This window comes from Gambusia affinis, linkage group LG10 (genome assembly GCF_019740435.1).
Source record: "Gambusia affinis linkage group LG10, SWU_Gaff_1.0, whole genome shotgun sequence".
Taxonomy (NCBI): Eukaryota; Metazoa; Chordata; class Actinopteri; order Cyprinodontiformes; family Poeciliidae; genus Gambusia; species Gambusia affinis.
This window is the reverse complement of record NC_057877.1, coordinates 23,199,115-23,225,964: the sequence shown is the minus strand read 5'-3', so window position 1 is coordinate 23,225,964 and position 26,850 is coordinate 23,199,115. Positions and strand designations below refer to the sequence as shown.

Sequence of the window (26,850 nt, the reverse complement as noted above, 5' to 3'; positions counted from 1 at the left end):
AGGCACGCGCGAACGTGCACTTGCATGCACAAACACAGAGTAGCCATGGAGACGAGACTCGTGGAAGGAATTTTTATTAATCAGGTGATGAAAACAGAGGTAGCTAACTGATGAAGCGCGCTAATGTACGTGCCAACAAAGATATTGGAACAGATATCTGGATCAAAATGTGAACTTACATTTGTAATGTATAAACTATAATAAGGAATTCAGAAAATTGCACACAAAAAAAAGAGGATTTTATTCAGATTGTAGTCTTCTTAATGTCTGTGCCTGGTGGATGTAGTAAATGGGCCATGATGGTGGGAGGCACATTGACTCCCATGTTGTTGTCGTTTGATGCGTTAATGTCTGGCAGAAAAATGTCTTTCTGGAGTTCCTCCAGTTTTTCTGTACACTTTTCACCACTTAACTACTGAATTGTGCTACTTCAACCATTCAACTTTTACCATATTCAGCTCAGTCAGGACATTACAGCTTTGTCTTTTGGTATTGACAAATATTTTGTAATCATCTTTGGCCCCATTGAAATTAATGGCACATCCCATCATTTCTGAAAAATCTGCTGAAAACTTTGAGCGGTTTCAGTTAAGAACTTCCACATATTTCCAGCTAGAAACACCGTTCAAAATTTTAAATGCAACTTATTGTTGAGTTTTTTACCTATGTTTATTTACAAGACATACAATAATGAAGAGTCGATTTATAGACTTAGAAATATTTAATTGTCAAAAGTTAACACCATCAGATATTCATTTTTTACTGTTATGATGTACAATTTTTTTTCAAACCACATTTAAAAACTTTTTTTTTTAGTTTTTTAAATATAACATGTTAAGTAAACATTAAAATATATAGTTGCTACACTACATAAATAATTGAAGGACATCAAAGCTGTTCAAGATTACATCCACATTGGGTTAGCGTATTTTACAGAATCACCTTGATCTGAAATATTATAGCTTATTAGTGAACTTCATTTGGTGTAATTTTAGTTAATTTGTGATTTAAATCCAGCTGTGATTCAAATGGGTCATCCTTAATTCACAAAGAAGCATTTAGAAAATATCACTGAGAGATAAATGTCATCTACACCACAGCTGGAAAGAGGTTACAGAAGTTTATATTTGCATTTTTAACATCAGACCCATCTAAATTGGCCTTAACTCTTGTTCACACCTGTCAAATCATTAAGGTTTATTGCTCCAAATCTTCAACCATGCTGTAGACAGAAGACCGATGTCACACAAAATGTAATTTTCAATGGGAAGTTGTCAATAAAAAGAAGGTGTATATCTAATTCCTTTCAGTCAAATTGTCTGATATTTAATATGAGAGTAGACAAGTATAAGTGTAGAATACGCTGGAGTATAGAAGAAATCCCTAAAACCAGTAAATCAAACCCCCTTATTCCTAATGTTCAGATTCCTGCTTGCATCACCATCTTTCACACGGTGGAATCAAGAGATTGCTTTCAGGTAAATATTTACATAACTTTTTTGCATCTTTTTCAGACAAAAGAAAGTTGCTGGGTTAATTTTAAGCAGATTGAGGGCTCAGGCTCTGTCGTGTTTAGCTACATGTTAAGAAAGAATTGAAACGCCATGTTTCAGTTTTCGTTTTAAAAGATTTGGTAACACTACACACTGCAGCCCTTTCTGTACTCGAACTTACTGGAACTTGCTGGTTACTTTGTTGGGTTTTGCAGTTTGCTTTCCCAGGACATACTAGCTATGTTCCTGGAACGTAGTGGTAAGTTTTCAGAATATACAAGGCGTTTTCTTGGAAGTTTCCTAAACTTAAATTGACCAGGTACTGTTCCAAATCCTTTAGGAAATGTTCTGATTACTTTCCCAGAACCGAGAAAGTGCTCTTTTCAGAATAATTAGTACATAGTAGGTTGGAGAAAAGTACCTAATAAGTAGAATCAGCTTCGTGAGTATTTCAGGAAAGTTACCTCTAACTCCTCCACTTGCTGTAGGATCTGGGATCGTAACCAGTAAGTTCCAAAGAAAACCTTTATTTTCCAGGAAACTAACCTGTAAGTACCAAGAAAGTAGCCCTTTAGTACAGGTTGCATAATATAGTGCTATCAAAAGTTTTTCATGTCTATCTACATGTATAGAATCATTACATCTTACAAGTTGTCAACAACATATCCCAGATAACCTGTTCACCAAAAAAACTGCTGAAAGGAGACGCCTGGAAATGAAAAGCTATGATGCTGACTGAAGACCTTGCATAGAGGATTCAAATCCAGGTGTCCTCTGCTGCACACTGCCACACCTCATGCTTGCATAAATCCACAAACTTTTCTGTTTGTCAACTACTTAAAAAAAATAGCTGACAAAAGTTTCAGTCTGTTTTAAACTTATCCATACATCTCATCACAGTAAACTTTGGAAGAAGATACATAGCACAAGAAAGTCGTACATGGATCTAGTTACTCCTCAGGGGAAAGCGATCCATCAACAGTCAGCAGGCGTACCCTTCCACTAGGTACATGTTTGGACATTTAGAGGACCAGTTCTTTTTTGAAAATAAGGAGGAACTTATTTTTCATCTCCAGCTTCAGCTAAAGCAATCCTCAGTTATTTCCATTACAACCCAGATTGATCCTAAATGTGTTGCCTCCACAAACTCACTGGCATCTGCAGTGGAAGCCAAAATCTACAATAGTGGTTGTGTCTTTTCAGTGGCGCTGGTGTGTAGAGGTGGTCACACCTCGGTGCTGATGGCTCTGGTGTTGGTGTAGAAATCAGGAGGGTGACCGCGCTGGCTTTCCCTCAGCATGGAGCCTCGGACAGCGGGCAGCGGCATCGCCAGCGCCTGGTTCTCATAGTGTGTTGGCATGTAGGTGACGCGATCTCCACCGTTGCGCATCTCGTCCGTGGTACGGATGTAGAAGGGCGAGTCATAGGGTGAGCAGGTGGGACAGTAGCGGTGTTGCCCCATGGTAGGTTTGGTGGGGTTAAAGGATTTGGCCGGCTCTGGTGGCGACAGTGACAGAGGGGTGATGATTGGGCCGTCCAGGCCAGTGATGCTGCAGGCGTTGCAAGCAAAGTGTTGCTGAGAGAGGGAGCCACTGTCAGACCCATTCTTCTTACAGCAGTAGTACTATAAACAAAGGAGTTTGAGAGAGTACAAACAAAAATCAGCAATGAACTTTGGTGATTAAATGTGATCAATTATGGTACTTGAACAGGTTAGGATAGGTCTATGGTCTAAACCAGGGTTGTCAAACTCCAGTCCTCAAGGGCCGGTGTCCTGCAACTCTTAGATGTGCCTCTGCTGCACCACCTGAATAGAATAATTAGGTCATTAAGGCTCTGGAGAACTGATCTACACAAGGAGGAGGTGATTAACTGGTTTGAATCGTACATAAAGAACAGGGATTTCTTTGTTTCAATTGGAAACTTCTCATCAAAGAGGTCAAAGGTCACATGTGGGGTACCCCAAGGTTCAATCCTAGGACCCCTCTTATTCAATATCTATATGCTTCCACTAGCTCAGGTTATAACAGGAAATAATATTAGCTACCATAACTATGCAGATGACACACAGCTCTACATTACGATGTCACCAGGAGACTCAGAACCCATCCAATCGCTGAACAGATGCTTAGAACAGATAAATGTGTGGATGTGCCAAAACTTTCTCCAGCTGAACAAAAACAAAACTGAAGTTATTATTTTTGGACCTAAAGAGGAACGATCTAGAGTCAGTGCACAGCTTCAGTTATTACAACTAAAAACCAGTGATCAGGCCAGAAACCTGGGAGTAGTGATGGACTCTGACCTGAACCTTCAGAGCCACGTAAAGACAGTCACAAAGACGGCCTTCTATCACCTGAAGAACATTTCCAGGATTAAAGGACTAATGTCTCAGCCAGATCTAGAGAAACTCATCCATGCGTTTATCTTCAGTCGTATTGATTATTGTAACGGCGTCTTCACAGGTCTGTCCAACAAATCAATTAAACAGCTACAGCTGATCCATAATGCTGCTGCTCGTGTTCTAACTAAAACCAGGAAGATAGAGCACATAACACCAGTTTTAAAGTCTCTCCACTGGCTCCCTGTAGCTCAAAGAATAGACTTTAAAATACTGTTGTTAGTTTATAAATCACTGAATGGTTTAGCACCACAATACATTAAAGATCTGCTGCTGTTGTATCAACCTTCCAGAACTCTCAGGTCTTCTGGTTCTGGTCTGCTCTGCATCCCCAGAACCAGAACCAAACGAGGAGAAGCGGCATTTAGCATCTATGCACCAAAAATCTGGAACAAACTTCCAGAAAACTGTAAAACAGCTGAAACACTGACTTCCTTTAAATCTCAACTAAAAACCCACTTGTTTAGAGTTGTATTCGAAACGTAATCAATTGCAAATTTATTGATGTTGTGTTTTTATTGTTGATTCTATGTAGCATTGTATTTTGTGTTTGATTTGATGTAAAGCACTTTGAAATGCCTTGCTGCTGAAATGTGCTATACAAATAAAGTTTGATTGATTGATTGAAGGCTCTGGAGAACTGATCTACACAAGGAGGAGGTGATTAAGTCATTTCATTCCAGTGGTTTGTACCTGTGGCACATCTAAAAACTGCAGGACAGCGGCCCTTGAGGACCAGAGTTTGACACTTGTGGTCTAAACAAAGCATGTTAATTATATTTTGTGTTTTACAAAATTATTCTAATCTGCTCAGTTCTGTCTATTTTGAACTCCTTTCAGATTAGCGATTCCTGCCACTTTAAATCCAAATAAGCTCCTGCTGACCTGCCTCCCATCTCAATATTTACATTTGCATGTGAGAATGACTGCAAACAGATATACAATTATACAACCATACATCTCTGAAAAGCATAAGTAGAGCCTCCTGCACAACCAACAAGAATGTATCTTTTCAAAACCACTAAGTAGTGGTTTTGGGATAGTAAGTTTAGCAGCCATTGAAAGATCAGTGGCCTCAATTTGACATTTTTATCTTTTGCACTTCAAAATCAAGTCTGTTTTAACATATTTCTGTGCTAAATACAGTTTTAATTACTAAATTAGATTAATCATCGCAATGAGTCTCTTTTGTCAGATCAAAAGTACCTTCTGAAAATAACAACCTTTAGGCAGGCACTAAAGACATGGTAACAGCATAAATAAAGAATTGACCACATCAGTATGCTTGTAGTTAATCTATAAAATGAAACATAAATGATAATAAATGCACTTTTCAGTAAGAAAAACAATATTGACTATGACTGTAGATAAAATGATTGGCTAAAGTATAAATAGGAAATTAGCTTCTAGTTTTCTATTGCTTTTACTGGTATTAAGGATTGGTTTTTGACCTGAAAATGGGTCTTCCCTCTATAAAACTGTTATGGTGCCACACCTTTACTGTGTGAAACCCATCCAGTGACGCCGTACCTGGAGTCTACAGTAGCAGAGCACGGCTATGATACACAGAAGTATCACTGTGGCCAGTATTCCTCCAGTTATGACAACAGTTCCAGCTGTCATCCGACCAGCTCTCCATCAAACTCTGGACACAGAAACGGAAATCATCAAAGGGCAAACAGGAAGTTTACACACCTAGGAAATAAATTAATTATGTGCTGCACAGTGCAGGAATTTACATACACGCAGAAGAACGAATGTCCAAATGAATTAATATAATAGTTCATCAGTTTTTTGTTTGAGACATTCCATGTTTAGATAATTATTCCCTCTGGTTTTGAATGTTGTGCAGCTGGAAGGATTTTTGCTTATACCTTATTTTTGGTAAGGTATAAGAAGGGCGACCGCGCTGGTGTGCAGGCAGACCGTGCAATGTGAACTATGTGATATAACAAGAAATTATGTTCACATTTTAAATTATTGTATAGTTGGCTTTGCTCTCTTTAAACACTTTTTTTTTTAAATCGAGAAATCGAAACAGAAATCGAACTGATTACATTTTTCCTTACTGATGAAAACAAGTTTTTTTTATATTGTTATATGTTTACAGATTGAGGTCTAACATTTCAAGTCGAAATTCACGGATTGCAGAAGTCTTTATTTTTCTGGGTTTGCAAAATTACTGGATATAAAATTTCTTTATTTCAAATACCTGATTCACTGTGACTGGGTTAAAAATTTGCAGTAAATTCCAGCAAGTGCCAAAAATAACAGCAATTGTAATTTATTACAATTTTTCTAGTCCTACAGAAAATGCATTCATTTTAAAAATTGAGATCGTTGAGAGAAATTGTCACATTGTGCAGACCTAGTTTGCTACTAAGCCATACTCACGTTCAGCAAAGTAGCTTAACACCTGAAAGCAGACAAACAAGGTATCGTGTAAAATGAGCGACACATAAAGTTTGTTGTATTGTCAGTAGGTAAGACACACTTACATCAGGGGAGTGTTTGGAAGTTATTTGGTTTGAACTTCAGTCAAAGGAAATTCTCTATGAACATATCTAAAAATAGGGAAGGAAAAGACAAATCAGCATAAGAGAAATTGAACTGAAGCGACACTGACCGTCTTTCTCCACAAGGTGGCACTAGAAGAACAGAAAAATATCTCTTAAACTGGATAAAGCCTTGTTTAATTTGACACTCCTATAACAAAAAGAGGGAGCATTAAAATAAAAACAACATTTGCAGAACAAATACCAGAAAAATCCATGCAGCTTGTCTGCATCTCTCCCTTTCTTGCGCACGGAAACACTCAAAGACACACATACATCACCACAGGACAGGAGCAGTAAAAGTGATTTAGAAAGGAAGGCTGCAGCCGATTGGAGTTGGTCTGCAGTCTGAGGCTTGTCCAGGTGAAGTGAAATCTATTACTGCTGATAAAAACATGTCCAACCAGCCCAGATTGGTGTGCAGGCAGAGCGTGTAATTTGAAGCAATGAGAGAAAGAAGCACTGTAATGGAAAAAAAGACTAAATGGACAAGCTCGCCTAGAGTCTGAGGACTGTAATTATAACAGTAATTAAGACAGCTCACCAACAGAACACAGAAAGTCTCTTACTGAAAGAGCAAACCTTGTGGCATCATATTCAAAAAGACTTCAGGTTGTGATTGCTGCTGGATCAGCAAAGCATTAAGCAAAGGTTATGAAGACTTATATGCATTTATTGGTTTTCAATTTTTAATAAACTTGCAAAAATCTCAAAAAGCTTTTTCCACGTTGTCATAATGGAGTATTTGTGTTCAGAATTTTGGAGAAAGCAATTCACTTAATAAAATGTTAAATAAGGCTGTAAAATAACCATGTGGAAAAAGTGAAGGACCTTCCAGATGTATATGTCTGTTTGTGGGTTATAATTTATTTTCTTTGCCATCACTTCTGATTACTGCAGATAAAATAAATGATAATGCCACAAAACATCCAATCTACCCCTCTTATTAAGTTTAAGTTTGCAGTTTTTGGTTTGCAGCATTCAAACCTTCAAATGCTTCCAGATGTGCAACTGTTTGCAACTTTTGTTGTATTTTGCTCCTGGAATGTTTTAGTTTGTCCAACTCAACAAAGACACAGCACATTTCCCTTCCAGAGTCAATAATATGAGCATCTACAAACCTTCCAGGAAGGACACTATGTTTATTTATTTTAGAGATGATGCAGCCTGGCACCTGTCCCATGCCTCCATGTCACCATAACTTTACTCCAGCTCATGCAATTCAAATTCAAAAATAGCTTATCGATCCCAACGGGATAGCTTGTTGCATTATCCATGATTCTTCAAAGATGCCCCCAGTCTGAACTATTTTCCACAAATAAAGCCAGCAGAGTGACTTGTGTAGGAACAGGAAATGAATCACTGATTTCATCACATCATCCTTTACTCACATAGACACAAAGCTGTACACACATTACTTTTCATCCTAGCTTCCATGCTTATGTGGCGCTCCGTAAGCAAACCTACAGGTTAGATAAATCTGAGTTTACTTCACTTGACAACCTATCTGCATCAGCACACACATTACAAATGCACAAGAGTTACAGCAAGCAGAAGCAGAACTGGATTATTTACTGCAGAGTGGCCTCCATACCTCTGATAAGCCTCCAAAACACACTGAATCTCAAAAAGGACAAACTTGACCAAATAAATCCACCTTCTGTAAAATACAACCACTAGAATTGTAAGTATGCTTTTCTTGTGTAATTGTAAGAAATTGCAGAAAATGTCAAGTTAATTGAATCTCATGTCAGCTAAACCTCTTTATTTGCAAAGCAATACATATATGACCCACATATGAAACATGCACTTCATCTGCAGCAGTCAGAAATACCCTGTAAGACTTTCTGTATCTCCATTCAGTCATAAAACTAGAATATTTTATTGAATGTGGTTAAAAAGAACTGTGTTTCCATTAAATGGGTAAGAAATGTGTTTCTAAAAGCCACTCTGTTACAAATGGGAGTCGCACTTTGCTCTCGGCTCAGCACGTTCAACACTAGATTGGATTTAGACAAGTCATTATTTTTCTTAAAACATAAAAATGCACCATTTTAGCTGGAGGCAACAGTTTTCCAAGCTGACATTCATCCCTCATAATGACGGAGCTGGAGGTCTGGATAAGTGTAAGAAATGATGTTGGCTGAAGGTCAGAGTTATACAAGGACCTTCATGCTTACACTGTGTGCACAGTTATTAGGCCCATATAATCACTTCTAGGCATATTTTCTTAGTCTAAGCTGAAGACATTTGAGTTCTCAATGGATTAAGTCATTGCAGGTGTTTATGTGTAAACAAGGAGGGTGTGGCCTAACAAGGTTAAATACCAAAGTGTGTATAATTATTATGAAACATTTTTTCTAGACAAAATGGCCCAGAAGAGAGATTTAACTCTGAAAAGTGACAAAGTACCAAAAGCTTCTCAGAGGGATGCAGCACTCTTGAAATTGCTGAGATATCGGAGCGTGATCAGGGAACGATCAAACATTTTGTTGCAAAGAGTCAACAGGGTCACAAGGAACATGCTGAGAAAAAAAACATGCAAATTGACTTCAAAGGATTTGAGAAGAATCAAGTATGAAGCTACCAAGATCCCATTAATGTCCAGTTCTGTCATATTCCATAAATGAAAACTTCTTTAAGTACCTAGAAGTAAAAAATGTTCAAATGTCAAAAAAAAAAAAAACATTTAAAAAAGACCTAAGACATGTGAACAAACCCAGTGCAAGTGAGTGATATTAAATACAAAACAAAATTTTTATAACATACAAGAAAACATATTTGGATCATTTGTTTCACTAACCCAGCTCTGACCAGTTGTAGATTATGTGCATCAAAAGAATTATTAAAAACTTTGTCTCGACTTCTTTTTTGCCTCAAAACAAACAATAACAATAAGCAAAGTCCTGGGCTGCTGTCCACAAAATAACTTAAGCATCACATGAATTAATTTTGTCTTAATACATAATGCATGTTTTAATAAACCTCTGGTACCTTGGTTAGTTATTACTCGTCCTTCATTTTGCAGCTATTTGGAGCAGCAACAGCCCAGCAGGCTGAGATTAATGACTCAATGATTCAATTACTGGATTTTGCTCAGGGTCTTTCGGGTCAGAAGACATGGAGTGCTCTCCAGCGTCATCCTGTTGGCCCTCTGAGGCTAGATGATCAATACAGGTGTTGATTTTTGCGGATATGAGGAGAAATAGGATGAGAAGGAGCGGGAAGAAAGTTCAGGTCCTTTTCTCGCTGCAGCCTGCAGCTTTCTGTGCAGCTGTAAATCCTGATGGCAGATTTATAACTGAAGATCATTATGTCCTCTTCAGGCTACTGTACTGTCTTCAAGCCTGCCAGTTCCTGATTCAGCCCTTTCACACACTCATTTTCAGTCAAAATGTAGCCGTGTCCTTTACTCACACAGAAATTCACAGTGTTTTTAAGTCATCAAAGTCAATTTTATTTATTTTAACCCAGAAAAACATATAGTATACCATCGCCAACACATTTATTACTTGGTTGTTGTTTTTTTTGGTTTTTCTTTCAAAACAGAACAATTTACCGAATAACTGCTATTTGTTTCCTCAATGCAAAATTGATAATCATAATAATGAACTCAACGAATAAGTAATGTAGCATATTTTTGGTTTTTGCCCTCTTCAGCATCTTATTCAAAAGTATAAGAGGTAAACAACTTATATGCTCATTTTGCATCAAATCACAACCACTAACAATCTAAACCTTTTTCACATCCTGCCAAAATATAATCCCAAATGTTTGACTTTCTGCAGGCCTGAGAGGTTCGATAAAGTCCATTAAAGAACAAACAAAAGCAAAGAAAACACTAGACAGTTCAGGAACAAAGACATGTCGGGGTCAGGTTTATGTCAGACCTGGAAATGTGCAGGAAATGAGGCGATGCTCATCTTTTCTTTTCTTTCTGGGACATGAACATATTTAATCAGAAGCACTAACAATATGCTGGTCGAGATCACTTCTTTCCCCTTACAAGCAAACTGCTGCATCCAGCCTAGTGGGAACACTTCTAACCACGATATAGACTCACTCAGACTTCGAGCTGAATTTATTATCTGTCTAATTTATGTCCGGTTCAGACAGATTCCTTGTAAAGGACGTGGGCAGGAAAAGCACCTGACGTCAAACATGCAGGCTGCTTTGCATTCGCGTTTTATGAGATTTACAGGATTTCATTATGGCTGTTGAGCTCCTCCTCTGTCGCCCCGTGATGTGCCAGCTTCTCCTCGCGTTTGGCAGACATGCTGCATCGCTGCGAGCAAATCCAGCAGAACGGGGCACAGGACAGGCAGGGAAGCTGTAATTACTCCCCTCCTATTTTGCTGGTCAGCATGGCAGGCTCATAAAGCAAATTGAAATTGTCGAGCTTTCATCTTTGAATGAACATTGTGCCACAAATAGCACCTAAGCTAATATTCACATCAGGCTTCTTAAATGACTAAAGTAAGAAAGCGGAGGATAGGATGATGAGGAAAGCAGAGCTGGTTTTTTAAGCTTCAGTGTTTCCATTAGAGTTAAATCATTGTCTTCAGAAGGAGCCTCAACATTAAGCAGAGCAAATTACATTAAAGACGCAGTACATTCATAATATAGAACCACAACCCTGTGGGTGATACTGCTCCTCTTCCAAGGGATGAGAATCCACGTATGCTTCAGTATCTTCACCCGTTGTTTCACATCATTAAATGAATCTAGTCTTTACTAAGTTTAAAATAAGTACACCTTAGTTGCTTTCAAAAGTAGCAGCCAGGTGCTCCCCATGTTAATGCACATAAGTATTTGCTTGTCAGTACCTGTGAACGCCTCCATTACAAACAGCAGTTCCAGACATTTGTGGGCTGAATTACTGATATATTAAACTGATTCTATACCTACAGAAGGACAAAATATATACTGAGTATTACATGCTAAGACTGAGTGATATGGCTGAAAGATGCATCTCAATATAAACGTTTCATATCAATCGACTCTGATAATTACTGGCTTTTTTTTTTTTTTTATTAAGTATTTGAGACACCAGTGGTGACTTTTCCTGTTTTATTCACGGTTTCTCCTCAGCCTGTTGTACTGTCCCTCTCCACCCCATTGTTTTTATTGACCTCTGACCTGCTCTGTCACATGAAGGAGCTTATATAGCTGGACTCAGTTTAAGTTGTAGAAACAATTCCCAGGCTCAATTTGGAGAGAATATTTATGTAAATGTTTCTTAGTTTTCTATTTTTAGTAAATTTGCCAAAAACTCAAACGTTTTTCCACATTATCATAATTTAGTATCTAAGTGTAGAATTCTGAGGATTTAAAATGATCTGAAATAAGGCTGTAATCTAAGAAAATGTGGAAAAATTGAAGCGCTGTAAATACTTCCCGAACTTCTTTCTGTATTTTTCTTCTCTTTGAGTTTCTATTTTTAAGTTCACATTAAAATCCCAGATTTCTTCATCTGACCTCTTTCATTTTAGATTCAGCTATGTGCAAAATCAACTCAGACATGAACTGAGAGCTACACCAACAACATATATGTGGAGACAGCCTGTTTTATATCAGTCAGTCAGACTGTGTTTGATCAGCCCTCAGTCCTTATTGAGTTTTTCCCACAGCTGTCAATGAACTTCAGTGTGTTGGCTAAAAGCTGACCTTCAGCATACAGGACAGTAACTAAATCTGCTGCACCGTCCTGCCAGCAGCTGGGCAGACAGACTGAAAATGCAACACTTCCAGGACAAACATCTCCTCAGATCTCTGATCTGGCAGGTTGCAAAACCAGCTGAGAAAGCAGCTTTATGGCAGTTCACTTATGAGAGTTTTAAGAAATTTTAAAGAAAGCTCAGCGCTTTTTCTCCTATGTGAAAGCATTAACTTGTGTTTGATAAAAAAAAATAAAAAAAAGGTCCTGTTTTCCTATTCCTCCACACCACCACAACTCTGGAAAAACATCCCAAAATACAGTCAACAGACAAGTGTTTTTGAAATATTTGGTCAAGGATGTAGATATTGGAAATGCAAAATTTTCTCTAAAATGTTATAAAAAATGCTATCTCTACTGAGAAATAAATTAGGATGTCACTTACCTATACTTACTCAAAAATTAGGAAAATAGAATACAACAGACAAAATGTTACTTAGCAATTAGAAACAAAAGTTTGGAAGACAGTCCTCTGTATGGAGCAGAAGTAGATGACATTCAAAATAACCACACACACCAAGCAAGTTTACCCTGAAAGCAGACTGAACGATGCTAAATGAAGTCTCCAAAACATTTTAAATGTCATCATGAGACGTGCAGCAGGCTGTTGCTCCTGTTGACATGACAGCGAATGTTTTTATAATCACTAAGAGACTGATCAAGATGTTGCAAGAAGGAAACTAATGCACTCTGAGAAAAAGAGAAAGGAGAGACGATAGAAAAAGATCAGGACTTCTGGAATAATCCTATCCGTTCAATGTGGTGATGGACTCAGACCTGAACATCCAGGGACACATAAAGACGATTACAAAGACGGCCTTCTATCACCTGAAGAACATTTCCAGGACAAAAATCCCAGCAAGACCAAGAGAACCTCATTCATATGTTTATTTTTAGTTGCACTGATTACTTCAACAGTGTATGCATTAAAAAAATTAATCAGACTGATTCAAAACTTCTCTCTAAAACTAGAAAAATACAGCACATCACCCCATTTCTGAAATCCTTACAGTGGCTCCCGGTATCTCAAAGAATAGACTTGAACATACTGCTGTCAATCATTTGTGGTTACAGATTAACATTAAGTCAATTACTGAATGTTATCAACATTCAGTAATCGACTTAATAGGCTGGTTGTTGTATCAGCTGTCCAGACCTCTGAGGTCTTCTGGTTCTAGACTATTCTGTATCCCCAGAATCAGAACCAAACATGGAGAAGCAGCATTCAGTTTTTATGCTTCTTTAATCTGGAACAAACTTCCAGAAAACTGAATAACTGCTGAAACACTGAGTACTTTTAAATCAAGGCTGAAGATTTTGCTTAGTGCTGCCTTTGAATAATGTAAACTGGAACCTCATCGATTTTATCTGTATTCCAACTTTTCATTACTGTCCTTAAAACACTTTGAATTGCTGCATAGCTGCAGGATTCAGAGAATTTCTCTTGCTTCCCAACAATGACTGTGAGCATGAAGTCAAAGGGTTTTGTATCGTTTTAAAGTTTCCTCGCTCTGTGCGTGTGTATGTCATTCTGATCATATCAGGAAGTGTCCGTGTTTTTGATGAGTCACCACAGACACAGCAGCAGCAGCTAAGCGACGTTTGCAGATAACAGCGGCTCTCTTCCAAAGGCCTCAGGCTCTGCCAACAAGACTTCCTCTCTGTGGCCTCATCTTTACCGATTCGACTTCAATTCACTGCAGGATGCAAAAAGCCGGTCCTGCAAAGTGTAAAGTAAGCCTAAGACAGGGACTGAAAGGTAAAGGCTGCATTTGTTTTTGAGTGACTCATTATCAAACACTTTAGATTAGAGGTTTGTGAATAATATTGTTAAAAATAAATGTTTTTTCCTCATCTCATTTGAAGAAGTAAATATTTATAAGCAGCACAACAAATCAAGATGACTGGAATCAGTCAATTTTGCAATGATCTTAAAAACCTCCTTAGAAAATCTGAATATTAAATCAAACCAATAAAAAAAGATTATAATGCATTAACATGTAGAAGACTGCTGACTTGACAGTTGTCGAGTAATTAGTATTTGACACCCTGAAGGAGGGCAAGACAAAAAAGCTGGCTGTTCAGACTGTGGAGGTAGAACAAAGAGTGAGGTACAGACGGCTGTAAGAGGGGAATTAATCTTTTTCAGAGTTTAGTAACAGGAGTGTTTCAGAAACCAGCTTTGATGCAGCAGCTTAGATAAATGTACTAAGTTGGGTCAAAACTTGCAAGTAGAGCTGGAGGTGGGTGATATGGACTTTAATCTGTCCAGAAACACAAACACTGCGCTCAAAAACATTCCCTTAAATAATACACCTATTTAGGACACCAGTCAAATAAAAAAGTGAAATTTGTATCACTAAACTGCACACAGACACTGCATTTATTTTTTTTTTAATTGAGTTGAATTAAAAACAGTGTTGCAGAAAAAGGCCTGGATAGCTGTTAAGTGGTCTGAAATAATCTTTTTATATGAAAGCACATTTAGCATTTGGAGTCTAGGAGGCCAGTTTCACTGTCAGAGATTATTTGTGACAACATGTCATCTGCTAGTGTTTGTTTATTATGTTTTAGTAAGACCAAAGTCAGGAAAATTTAAAGCGTAAAAGCTTCCTTCCGCTTATAGGCTTTGTGGAGAGGCTGATTTCATTTTCAAACAAGACTTTCCTGCTGCCCACACTGCCAAAAGTAGCAATAGCTACATTTATTGATCAAGTGAGCTGGATTGGCTATCAAACTGGCCTAACCCTTAGAAGAAACTATAAGAGCAAGTATACTGCATGGTACAGATATGTATTTTTCTCTCTTTTTTCACTAGTCTTATGCAGTATTCCAATTTTGTGGCAAATAACATTAGAAAACTAAATTACATCAAATCTGCAGTACAGGCCAAAAGTTTGGACACACCTTCTCATTGAATTCAATCAGAAAGTGTATCCAAACTTTTGGTCTGTACTGTATATCAGGTAAATAAATAATCATTAAAAATAATAGAAATAATGCTTGAAATATATCACTGTAGTAAAGTGTAATGTAGGATTTCCAGATTTTTAACTGCATAGCTGATATTCAACATGTATTGAGATGCACTCTGTACGTGAGATTATCGTTTTGAACTGAATTAGACTGAACTCTATTTAACTGGATATAAATTGGACCTGCATTCTCAGGTGAGATTAAATTTGCAGAAAATAAATTCACTGATGTGGATTCAAATGGAGGACGGTTTTTCTAACATGACCCAGAAAATTGTGAAACAGTCTGATCTAACTTTCTGTAGCTCTTTGTGGCGGTCCGGTCCTAAAATGTTTGCACTTTGGACTCTGATTTGTCACAGCTCTGCTCACTTTTAGCTTGTGATTACAGTGCACTCAACTGGCAACTTTACGCCAAGAAATACCAATCCTGCAGGAACAAAACCCTTAAGGGATTATGAATTATTCAAACACAGCCCCTGAAACACTTCTCTCTTTCCTGCCTGGTTCTAGACTCTGCACACATGCACAAACATATAAACACTGCACAACTATAACACACTCTTCCATGCATGTTATTCCAGCAGAAGTGCTTTACAACCAGTACAGAGTACTCTATCCTGCCTGAGGGTCAGATAGAGACCAAATCTGACAGCTGACCATTCTCTACAGCAAAAATAGCTTTAATAATAATAAAAAAAATGCTAATTTAAATTCTTCTCACGGAGTACATTTTACACTGTAATTATGTCGAGAACTCTGTTTCAGCAGGGTAAGATCTTCATTAATTAAAGAATACAAAATGTCACAGTCAAACCCTCAGATGTTCTTCATATCTGGACGTGATGCAAGAATGTGGCTCCTGTTCTCTTAACCACATGTACCATGTGGTGAGACTCATTCCAACCAGCCGGATCGGTTCCTTAATATTACAGCTTTTCATCTATTTTTCAAAGCATGACTAAGATACAAGGAATGTTATAAGATAAAGATTAGGGTTCAACAAAAGTTGAATTGTAATAAATCTTCACCACTAACTATTAGAGATGGGCTGATCCAATATTAAAATCTTTATCGGTCCCGGTACTGAAAAAAGTTCTAGGTCGGGTATTGTGACGATATGTCCTGTTAAAAGGGCAGATCTATTCAGTCTAGTTCTATACTTTCAGCTCTGAACAACCTCATGCCTTATTATTTATTACTCATTATATTTATAATTGCACTTTCTCAGCCATTTGAAAGAACGTTTATTTTTACATTTTTGACCAAGGTAGTCAACCTTTTGTTTCATTTCCTTCAATTTTTACTTTTCATTGGCTGTTTTTTCTAATTGCACTGACTCATCAACTTTAAGTTGTTCTGTTTATACACATTTGACCAAGTTTATGAAGCTGAAATGGAGCAGAGTTATAAAATAAATTTGTAATTCAGTACATTTATGTCTATACTTTGAAAAAGAAACATGTTAAGTCAGTTCAGCACTGTTTTTCTGCATCGGATCAGGATCAGCATCACTTGTGTATATCAAAAACTATTTTAACACATTAAATTAGATTTAATTATCCTGCTATGCAGGTAGAGTTCTTGCAAATGGCTCAGAATATTAATATACAAATAAATGCCACTCAATGCAGACATGATAAAAATAAGAAAAATGTAATTATTCTAGCTCTGAGGGATTGATTTACATGCAGTGATGTCTCGGGAACAAAATGTAAAATTTTATTTTTTGGAAAGAGTAGAATTTATTAGAATAAATAGTTATTGAGAGTGAACAGTGGCCTATTGTTTATCAAGTGACAACATAAATAAAAACTGTTTACTTTTACAGCAGAAACTCCTTGTATTATAAAGCATCTACAGAACATGGGGGATCAGCGTATTACTTCATGTCAGGAATACATTTGATTTTAAAAAGCTTTCATTTGTTCAATCAAGCTGAAATTTTGCAAAAGCTTATAAACTCACATCTGTTTACCACAAACAGCGACTAAGTCAGAGATTTTAAGGTTATGCAGGTAAATTAAATCTGATCTTCAGGCAGCAGCAGGCTATATTTTTGTCAGCTTTGAGTTGTTGGCTCATTATTCAACTTGTATTAGATATATTTTGTCTGTTGCTGCTCTGTTGGCAGTGGCAGCCCTGACTACAGACTCCTCTGGGAAATCAGCCCACTTCCTGTTGCATCGGAGGCAGAGGAGGAGCAGCGAGTGGAGGGAGAAATCGGGAGGATACAAAGAGGCTGCTCTACAGTTATTTAGTCAAGCTGCACTTTTCATCCTTCCTGAGAAATGGGGTCAATGTGGCACATACAGCACTGCACCTGCTGCTGAGAGGTGATGTGAAAGCTCTCCTGACTGCATTTTATAGCTGCTCTTTGCACGTAATGTACCGAAAAGCCAAACTGGAAGCAATTTTTTTTTGTTTATTCTAAGAATGTAGTTTCAGAGGATGAAAGCTAAAAAGCAAACAAAAAAAAAACAGGATAAAGGCAAAATCTCTTTACTGTACATTTAACTATTGTCACTGCTCTAGAAAGAGTTGCAGCAATAGTATCATGTTGCACATGTGTAGAAAACAAAAGGAAAACACATCTGGTTCCATCTTTACCAATTTATTTGCAGGTGTATCTGTACGCTGATTTAATTTTCCTGAAATGACATATTAGAATGAAACTTTAGTGTTGTTCAAGTACCTTTTAATAATCAAACTTTGATTTTGTCAAGGCCTCTGGGACCTTAATATTCTAATGAAATGCTAGATTTATGTTTATCTGAGAATACAACTTTGGAGTATTAGCAACAGTTCAGTCCTTTTCCTTCTTCACATATGGAAAGACATTCTGATGTTCCCTCTACTTAACTCAAAGAGGTCAACAGTTGTAAGTCTTCAACATGTCAGTCTGTCCGTCCAGTTTTTGCTATTCTGCGAACACTAAAATACATGCGAAATCAACAGATTTCTGACAGTTTTCATGCTAATGAAAATTATGAGTTTACTGCTGATTTTCTGCTAAATGTAGTCAAAACCCTTGGGTTTACGTGGCAGCTAACTCCCATCAAAATCACAAAAACAATCATGAAATCCTGAAGGAACTGACGTGTTAGAATGAGAGCCTTCTTCTACCTCAGTTTTTCCTTACACTTAACTTTTTCTTATTATCCTTAACTTGATATTGCTACAGCCAGCTTCTGTAGCAATATTTCAGAGGATGAATCTTGCACTGTCAAAAAAAAAAATCTTTCTATACAAATTTCTTCTTTTGAATTGAAATACTGAAAGAAAGTGTTAAAAGATCATACAAACCTGTGTTTCGTTCCTTTCGAACCCCAACATGGTTTAATTTCTGGACTAATTTATGTGGCTTTAATAAACTTTTCAACACTTCTTTACCCAAAAGCTGACTGCCTTAAGTAGTATAAGTTTCAGTCTTTGCTTTACATCATCCTCTCTCAGTCTGTTTTTAATGAAATGTCAGAAGAAGATCACAGCAGCTGCAAAATGGCAAACCCCAAAGACTCGGTCCTTAGCTGAGCTTCTTTAGTCACTTCATTTACAATGACAGCTGGAAGTTAAACATTTTCACATTGAAAATCGACATGGACAAGCTGTGACTACATTATGTATTATTTAACAAAGACTAATGAAATGAGCTGTCGGAATAAAAAAAAATCTGACTATGCAGCCTTGTTTCTCCATTACAGCATACCTGGTTCAGATGTTCGGACAGTGCATCTCGAAGAGACCCAGTGGATCCAGACCGAGAAAAGCCGCCAGCATCCTTATCTCAGCCGCAGAGGAGCGCTGGGCATGGGACTGCGGCGGAACTTCTCCAAGGATGAGCCGGAGTCCGGCGCGCACGCCGCCGCTGCGAAACAAACACAAACCCCTACAGTCCGAGGAACCAACACACAGCAGTTCAGGCTGACCAGCGAAGAGACATCCAGGACCGGAGGTGCACAACCAGACGGGTCAGAGGACAGAGACACTTCGGGACAAGCGCCTTTTTACGCGTATGTAGCCTTTAAAGCTACGGGTTCACCTTCTGATCTTCACGGGAAGATACAGATGTAAATAAATAGACCAAAGGAAATATTTTAAAAAATGCTGAAAACATTGAAATAAAATAAACATCCAACAAGTGATGGACTTAGAGGCAAAAGCTGAGAGCACTGGCGGGAGGACAGGGAGGAAGAGAAAGGAGAAGAGCCGCCCCGCGTCACAGACCCTCTCTCTCTTGCAAAAAGAGAAAGAAAAACGTGATCTCCTATATTACACAAGCCGCACTATAAGGATATCTGCAAAACTACGACACGAAACAGTGGGAGCATGATGAGGGAAATAACTTAATTTGACCTTTTCAACTGTAGATTATTGCTGAAAAAATAAGAAAACTCAGTTTACCTCAGTCTCCAAACTGCTGCCTTATTCTGTATTACTGTAGCTTAAAAATCTGAAACCTGCACAAAAAGACAAGTTTAAAGAATAAAGCACAACCTCACACTGTTCTTTAATGGGATCAGACCCAACAGACACCTCTTTATGAACCTTTGTTCTCTGAAGTAACAATTCCCCAGACGTTTCCCACCAACCCCAACCTCAACATCCAACATGGCCGCCACACAAACTGCATCACTACTGCAGCTCTTTATTTGCTCTCCTGATTATATTGTTAAATCGGTATTAATCAGTAGATTAATAAATCATAATCCATGGACATCTCAGTGGTCTCGATGTCTCCTCTGAATGGAATGAGTCCAATGGAAGCCACTTGTTATGTTAATATGACATAGAGCCCTAATTTTAGCGAAACCACTCAACAATATGTACACCCTGTCTGGCTGTCTCTGCACTCAACATGGTAACCCAATACAGTTCAACCCAGACATTTAAGGAATTCTTTAAAAGTCACCGTCAAACATCAGGCTTTTCCAGTTTTCAATTCCTATCTTTGGTGCACCCTTGCAGAAATGAGTAGCTTTGTGTCATATGAGAGGCTTCCTCCTGCAGGTACTGTTTTATGGTTGTTGGGATGCAGTCAGCATCAGGCTCCAATTTGTTTTGAGCATTTGTCGTCATGGACTCCAGTCAGCTCTTTGACCTCAGTGCAGGTGAAGCTGTTTGGGACTACCACTTTGTGTTTATTCCTGGATCTTTCAAGAAATTGAAAATACAATCTTCCTACATCTTGAAAGAGGCCTTGATTCATTCATTTACTTATTTATACAGCACTTTAAAAATCAAAGGCAACCAAAGAGCAGTAGAGGTCAATCAGAAAATACAAAGTAAAAAATAAAAATCAACAATAAAAAATGTTGGTGATTGTGCAGAACAACCATCCTGCCAATTTCAGAGATGATAAACCGTTTTGGCATTTGTCATCAAGGGTCATGGAAGTGTGAATGCCTAAAACAGAATCCAGACCAACACACAAATTTGCATTTGTCAAACGCTTGATCAGCTGTTCGACAGCCTGTTTGAATCTTCTTTTTGCAATTTCAAACATAACTTACACTATCTTTAATTTGCCAAGTTTTAAGATTTTATTCATGAATATATAAATACCTCTCAGCTGGGTTCAGCATGTTCTCAGGAAAGTGGCCGATGTGATGTACAAGGTAGAATAATGCTACAGTAAAACCACAAACACAGACCTCTGAGCTACAGTAATTGATTTGCCCTAAATCACAGCTCCCTTAATCTACTTACTGTTGCAACCAAGTCAACGCAAATATCAATAGAGAAGGAAGGTCTGGCTGACTAAACAGGGCTGTGCTTGTGTTACAAACCGGCAGAGGCACTTAGAGATTGATGCAAGCGGAGAGCTGAGAACATGAGGGTGCTGGAAGTCTGCGATCACACAATGCTGCAGGAGTAAGAAATCTTAAGCAAGAAGAAAAAAAGGGGGAGGGAGAGGAAGCTGACGGAGCAAGATATGCGCAAAGCTTCTGTATAACATGCTGCAGGAGATCTGCTCAAAAGGAACAGAAAAATCTGGGATGTTTTCATGTTAAAACTGTCCATTCATTTAAACTTTCCAGGGCCACATCTCAAAAAACAAACAAAAAACCTCAGAATGACCATCCACTATAGCTCTGCACTCAGAAAGTAGTCAGTATAATTAATTGCTGTTCTTGTGACCGGAGTAGCACTTTTTATTTTAACCTGCATACAAAATCTTCACCCTTCACTTATCTTTAACAATAAACAAAAAGAGGGAATCAAATTTGGTGGGAACTAACATTCAGGAATATCATAAAATTACTGAATTTCACATCAAATTTTTAATAAACTGATGCCTAATAAATGTTTACTGGACCAACCCGTCCCCTCAGCTTTGAATAAAAGTTGGAACAAGCTAATGTAACTTTAAACTAGACAATACAAATATTTTTGGTCAAATTTAAACACGTTTCTGGACTCCAACTCCTCACTCCTCTGTTTTGTGTATAACCAAAGAAATTCAACAGAACTCTGGGAGATTTCTGCAGCTGTCAGAATTAATTGTTCAACTCAAATAGTGCCTTAAATTTCACTATCTTACAATCTGGATTTTTTTTTACTTTATTAATACCAAAGACAAATTAAATGTTGTTACAACTTTCACAATTTGAAACAAGAATCATAGAGGCTGATATCTGTGGGAAGGGTCTCCTGTAGCAGTCCATAATACAGCAATTCTGAAGAAGCCTCTGACTGAAGACACTGCTGTATTACAGTGTCATGAAAAGGATGCTCAGGGTTGTCCAAATGTCCAAACATGTTCTGTTTTATAAAGAGTCCTTTACACCATAATCTCCAGATGTTCCAGCGTAGTCACCAAAACAGAACCAGCCTTCTTTACCAGATTGTTCAGCTTTTTCCAGTCTGTCTGTGATGCTGCTGACCCAGCGGGAAAAGGCAGAGGAGATTCCACTCTCCACAACAGATTTATAGAAGATATGCTGCAAACACTGAAGTGTATGGCTGCTTCTTTAAAACGTTTTATGTTTAAATTCAGAAATTCATGATCAAATTTAGATTGTTGATTCTATAGTATTCAAGAAACCTTAGACTGAGATAATGAACTGACAGAGGGAAGGATGTGTTGATGATGCTCAAGTTAAATGATAATTTACTGGATCTTTCCCTTATTTGGAAAGGTGACAACTGAACAGGAAGTAAAAAGTGGAAAACAAGAATATTTTGCACAGCGTTTAAGTAGTACTCCAGACCATAAACACTTCAATTTCAATATTTTTTCCAGATGTCACCGTGTAAAAGAACCCTGCAGTGTATAGACCAGCTAACACAAAGCATGGCAGCATTTTCCAGGAGTCCGTACTCCATACATAATTGTGTTTGAAAGAAATAACAGTGCTGTATTCAGGGGGAGGTGCAGACACTAGATCTGAGCATCAGATTGCTGGATCAGTCAGCAGTGACCTTCCCTCTCATCATCATCATGCCAGACTGCTCTTAGTATTATAAGATTACATTTTAGCCAGACAGGAAGTGCATGACGCTGCAGGAGATGGATGACGGAAAAGTTTCAGGTATCTCAGTGTTTAAATGACGGTGGTGACGCCAAAAATAGAGCCTCCCATCCACAAATATAACAAAACGTTACTACAGCTGAAGTTACAGTGATTACGTCTGGGCTTAAATCAAACAAAATCAATTAAATGTTTGATTTTTGATTTTATACTTAAACATAAATCAAATATTTAGGTATAAACATATGATTTATACTTAAATCAAATGTTTGATTTCTGTATAAAGTTCAACTTGTGATGGTATGCCATGATACAGATAACCCGTGAGGGAAAAAACAAAAATTAAACAACTAATTAATTGAAATCAATTAGTTGATTAATTTCAATTAAATTTCAGTTTTCCATCACAGTGAAGAGTTAAAGCCAGAGGTTTATTACTATGCAAGTGTCTCCTCCTTGATTCAATAAATCACTGACAAATTGTGAGGAAAAACTGTACAAACAAATCCTGCACAGCTGTGCAAATACTTTATGGGTTAAAGCAAACACTGCAGCCTTTAACTGTGCAGCTTTTTAGAGTTGTATACAGATGAGCAGCATCGCCATGGCAGCCTGTAGAGTTAAGAGGTCACACCGAGTGTGTGTGCGCCAAAAGAGCTAATGTTATTTCCTGTGTGTGGATGAAACACTGATTTGATGTTTATCTGCCCATCCCTGGTATGTAACTGGGGAGACAAAAGCAACAATAAAACACTAGAAAAGAGTTTGTCAATTCCCACTTAAAAAAAGAAGCATTATTTAGAGATATATATGCTGCAGTCTAAGTTGAGAAACATCTTTAAAGAGGAGTATGGAGGATGATTTAAGACTTCTTTATTAAGATCAGGGTTTGAGAGCCTGATCTTTAAGTGAATCCCCAAATTCATTATTATCACAGTGGCTGCCTGCCAGCTGCAGAGTTTAAAGTGCTGCAGCAAGTTGAAGAGCATAAAAAAATCTATCTGAAACAATAAAAAAAAATCTATCTGGAAGTGTTCAAGTATGAAGAAATACAGCAAAAATGATCCTGAGTATCAGCTTCAAGAAACACAGGATCCACTCAGCATTTTAGGTTAAGAGAGCAACATCTGTGGATGTAGTTAAGGGTGGAGACCTCCAGTCTCCTGCCTTGATTGTCTGACATCATGCAAAATATAGAGTAGAAATAATCTTTGATTAAAAATTCAAGAAATTGCTTTAAATTAGCAAATAAAAGGCAGTTAAAAATCTAAAATGCTGCCAAAAAAACTTGTCCAGCTTGCGTTTTTTTATGCTGTTAGTCAATATTAGTAGGCGATGATCGTCGTCCCTCTTTAATCTAATGACTAATTAAATGCTGAGTGGGTAATTTTGGTCGAACCAGACGAAAAAAAGAAAAGTAGACAAATAGAGAATATAGAGAACTACAAGGACAAAAAGGAGAAGTAAAGGAAAAACAGAGAAATGTGTGGGATGACGGATAATGACTAAGCATTAAACCACTTGCTGTAAGTAAAGCCATTCATCAGGCAACCTGCAGCCCTCTGTGCTCTTCACTCAGAGCTGCTTTCATTTTCAACAATATTTCATCACGTAAATGAAGAGAAAGCATGTCGGTTAAAAACTGCAGTCTGCCGTCAATATCACTCTGTACTGGAAGCAGATGTGTAACTTTACCAAGTCATGATAAATTACCACACGTTTTCCTAAAAGATCGACTATATATGCAGGAGGAGAAAAACGTACGAATCATTTTGTCAGAAATTCTTTAAAGCTGCAGCATTTAACTTTTATTAAAAAATATATTTTGTTACATATTTGTTGAAACTGTTATGTCATGACAGTATGCCATGAGACAGATAAACTATGAAAAAGAATAAAAAAACAAGCTCCTCTGCCTTCTCCAGCAAAGAAAGTGTTTTTTCTGTAATGGCAAGTTGTTTCTCCACCATTATTTTGAGCAGTGCGTACACAACGATGATTGACAGCACTAAGACCTTCTTCCTGGCTCTGGTTGGTTGTAAAATACTCAAACCTTTTGAACCTTTTTTATTGCAAATGGCAGAAATTAAATAAAATAAAAGCCTGTTTATATCTTATGTTACAACTACAAACAACCCGTATATTATTTCTACCCATTTATGTTTTTGAATGTAGAAATATTTTGGTAAGATGCAAATCAATGTTCACATGAAAATAGCTGCGAACAAATGCACAATTATGCAACCGTATATCTCTGAAAAGCAATAGTAGAGCCTTCTGAACAACCATGAAGAATGCAGCAAGTGGTTTCTTAATGGTAAGCCAACAACAAAACACGTCTTTTCCAGCAGCCATTGTACAGGGCACACAGTGTTAAAACCAGTACACCAAACGTGCTGGAGCTCCGTTTGGGTTACTAGGTGAGGGGCAGAGCTCGGCTGGTGTTGCTGGGTAACGGTGCAAAGCCAGTTGATTGTGACTTAACATTCAGAAGGTATTTGAAACTGCTCATTTTTCAGATACCAAAAGAGAGCTGGGTGTTTTTTTAAAGCACTTTGGCTGTTTTTAGAAGCAGTTGAGACCCAAATAGAAGTATAAAAATGTGAATATTAAATTTTAGGTTCCCTTTAAATACTTTACATAAATATTTAAACCACAGTATTAAATATTGAGTCTTTGTATTAACATATCTACAGCGCAGACCCAGAACTGAAACACTGCAGGCCAGTCTATTCCTAATGTCAAAAACATGCATGCAAGCAAGTCTGTTCATGCCAGATATGGTATATAGCGCAAAGTCCTTTGTTGTATAAATCCTGTCTTATGCAGCAGTGGGTCAGATGGGAGAGAGAGAGAAGAGCAAGGATGGCAACACTTATAAAAAGGAGAAGCACTTTGTTTAATAATTATATTTCTATTGGTAAATTATATTTAAAATGATAATAAATTGAACTCCATGTTATTTTATTTAAAGAGGGAAAGCAATAAGGGTTGGAGTGCAGAAAAGGTGATGGTGGAAGACAGGGAGCAGAGTACATATTGTCTCTGTTGTCACTGAGCATGGCAGTTTGATGCATTGCACTCTCGATAAAAGGACAATACAGCGAATGCGTACAGGCCTGCAGATCTGCATATCAATTATTTGTGGCGGCCGTAGATATTACTTAATGGAACTGTCCAAGTCTGCCATAGTATATTAACTATGCTTGGAGCCCAGCTGCAGCTGGTTGCTGCGGACAAACAGAGGCTGGCCGGGTCTGGATCCAGGTGTACAACTGGAGGAAGAGCAGCAGGGGAGAAGGAGCCTGTATTGCATGGATTATAATTTATAAATGATCAGAAAAAAAACATTGGTTTTGTCCACATAAATATGGTAGCAAAGATGGTTAAGACCAACTTTAGAGGGGTTGTTGGAGGACTCTTGACCCTGTTCAGCTCTGCAGCAGAGCAGACAGACATTACAAAAACACAAACTTACCAAGTATGTTTGGTCTAATTAGTGCAAATATCTTAGTACGCTTAAAATAAGACCAAACTAACTAGCAAGAAACTTTTCAGCAAGAAATAGGAGATTGTTTGAAGTCAATAATTCCTTAAAATTGATGAAAAAATATCAGTTACAAGTGAAATAATCTGCCAGTGGACAAGACATTTTCACTTGGATGGAAAAATGTCTTGTTCCACTAGCAGATTATTTAGCATTTTCTAACATTGTCAAAATAAAGACTCAATAAAAAACTGTTTTGAAAACAAAACACAAAAATCCACAAATACCATAGCCTGAGACATTCAGACCATTAAACAGAAACCTGTCAAAAGTTCCTTTCTGAAAGTCGGGTGTCAGGTTTGGAATGTAAATCCAAACATCTGTTCTGCTGCTGTTGGAAGCTAATTCAGCTGCAACCTCATTACTCCAACCCTTGATAAGGTTTAGAGTCTCCATATTACCAAGCTTTAGCCTTCTGCAGCCACACTAAACACACCAATGGTGTGTGATACAATGTGTTGTGAACAGTGCATGTCTTAGTTATTCTGATGGCAAAAAATAAATGCTAAACTTCAGAACAAATCTTGAAAAACAACGTAATTTTTTTCTCTAAATTGAAATGTCGTAAAAGATTGTCCAGTTTTTTTTTGGTCTAAAAAAAAAAAATGTAGTAAAACCAAAATATCTATAAATTACTTGATGCTAAGATGTAATTTATTAGAATCACATGACCACATTTCCTTACAAC

The 26,850-nt window shown here is 37.6% G+C and overlaps 1 protein-coding gene across 2 annotated transcripts; it reads right to left on the bottom strand.

The window, feature by feature from the left end:
* Nucleotides 1–61: 61 nt before the first annotated feature.
* Nucleotides 62–19,312, bottom strand: fam163ab (family with sequence similarity 163 member Ab). Of its 2 annotated transcripts, none has more exons than XM_044130498.1 (5): nucleotides 18,850–19,312; nucleotides 6,393–6,458; nucleotides 6,289–6,310; nucleotides 5,425–5,539; nucleotides 62–3,117 (listed from the first exon to the last, which is right to left on the bottom strand). In XM_044130498.1, exons 4-5 carry the CDS (start codon nucleotides 5,515–5,517, stop codon nucleotides 2,719–2,721), a joined length of 492 nt encoding a protein of 163 aa, XP_043986433.1. In that variant the 5' UTR covers nucleotides 5,518–5,539; nucleotides 6,289–6,310; nucleotides 6,393–6,458; nucleotides 18,850–19,312; the 3' UTR covers nucleotides 62–2,718. The 2 variants fall into 2 exon arrangements, with proteins under 2 accessions (XP_043986433.1, XP_043986434.1); XM_044130499.1 differs by lacking the exon at nucleotides 18,850–19,312 and adding an exon at nucleotides 9,444–9,487 and having other exon boundaries at nucleotides 77–3,117.
* Between the last annotated feature and the right edge of the window lie 7,538 nt (nucleotides 19,313–26,850).

Bases quoted from the DNA above. Each gene is read 5' to 3' on its own strand.
- fam163ab (XM_044130498.1), bottom strand. From the start codon at position 5,517: ATGACAGCTGGAACTGTTGTCATAACTGGAGGAATACTGGCCACAGTG. The intron at 3,118-5,424 runs GTACGGCGTCAC...CTTTGTTTATAG, and splicing joins TCTGCTACTGTAGACTCCAG to TACTACTGCTGTAAGAAGAA.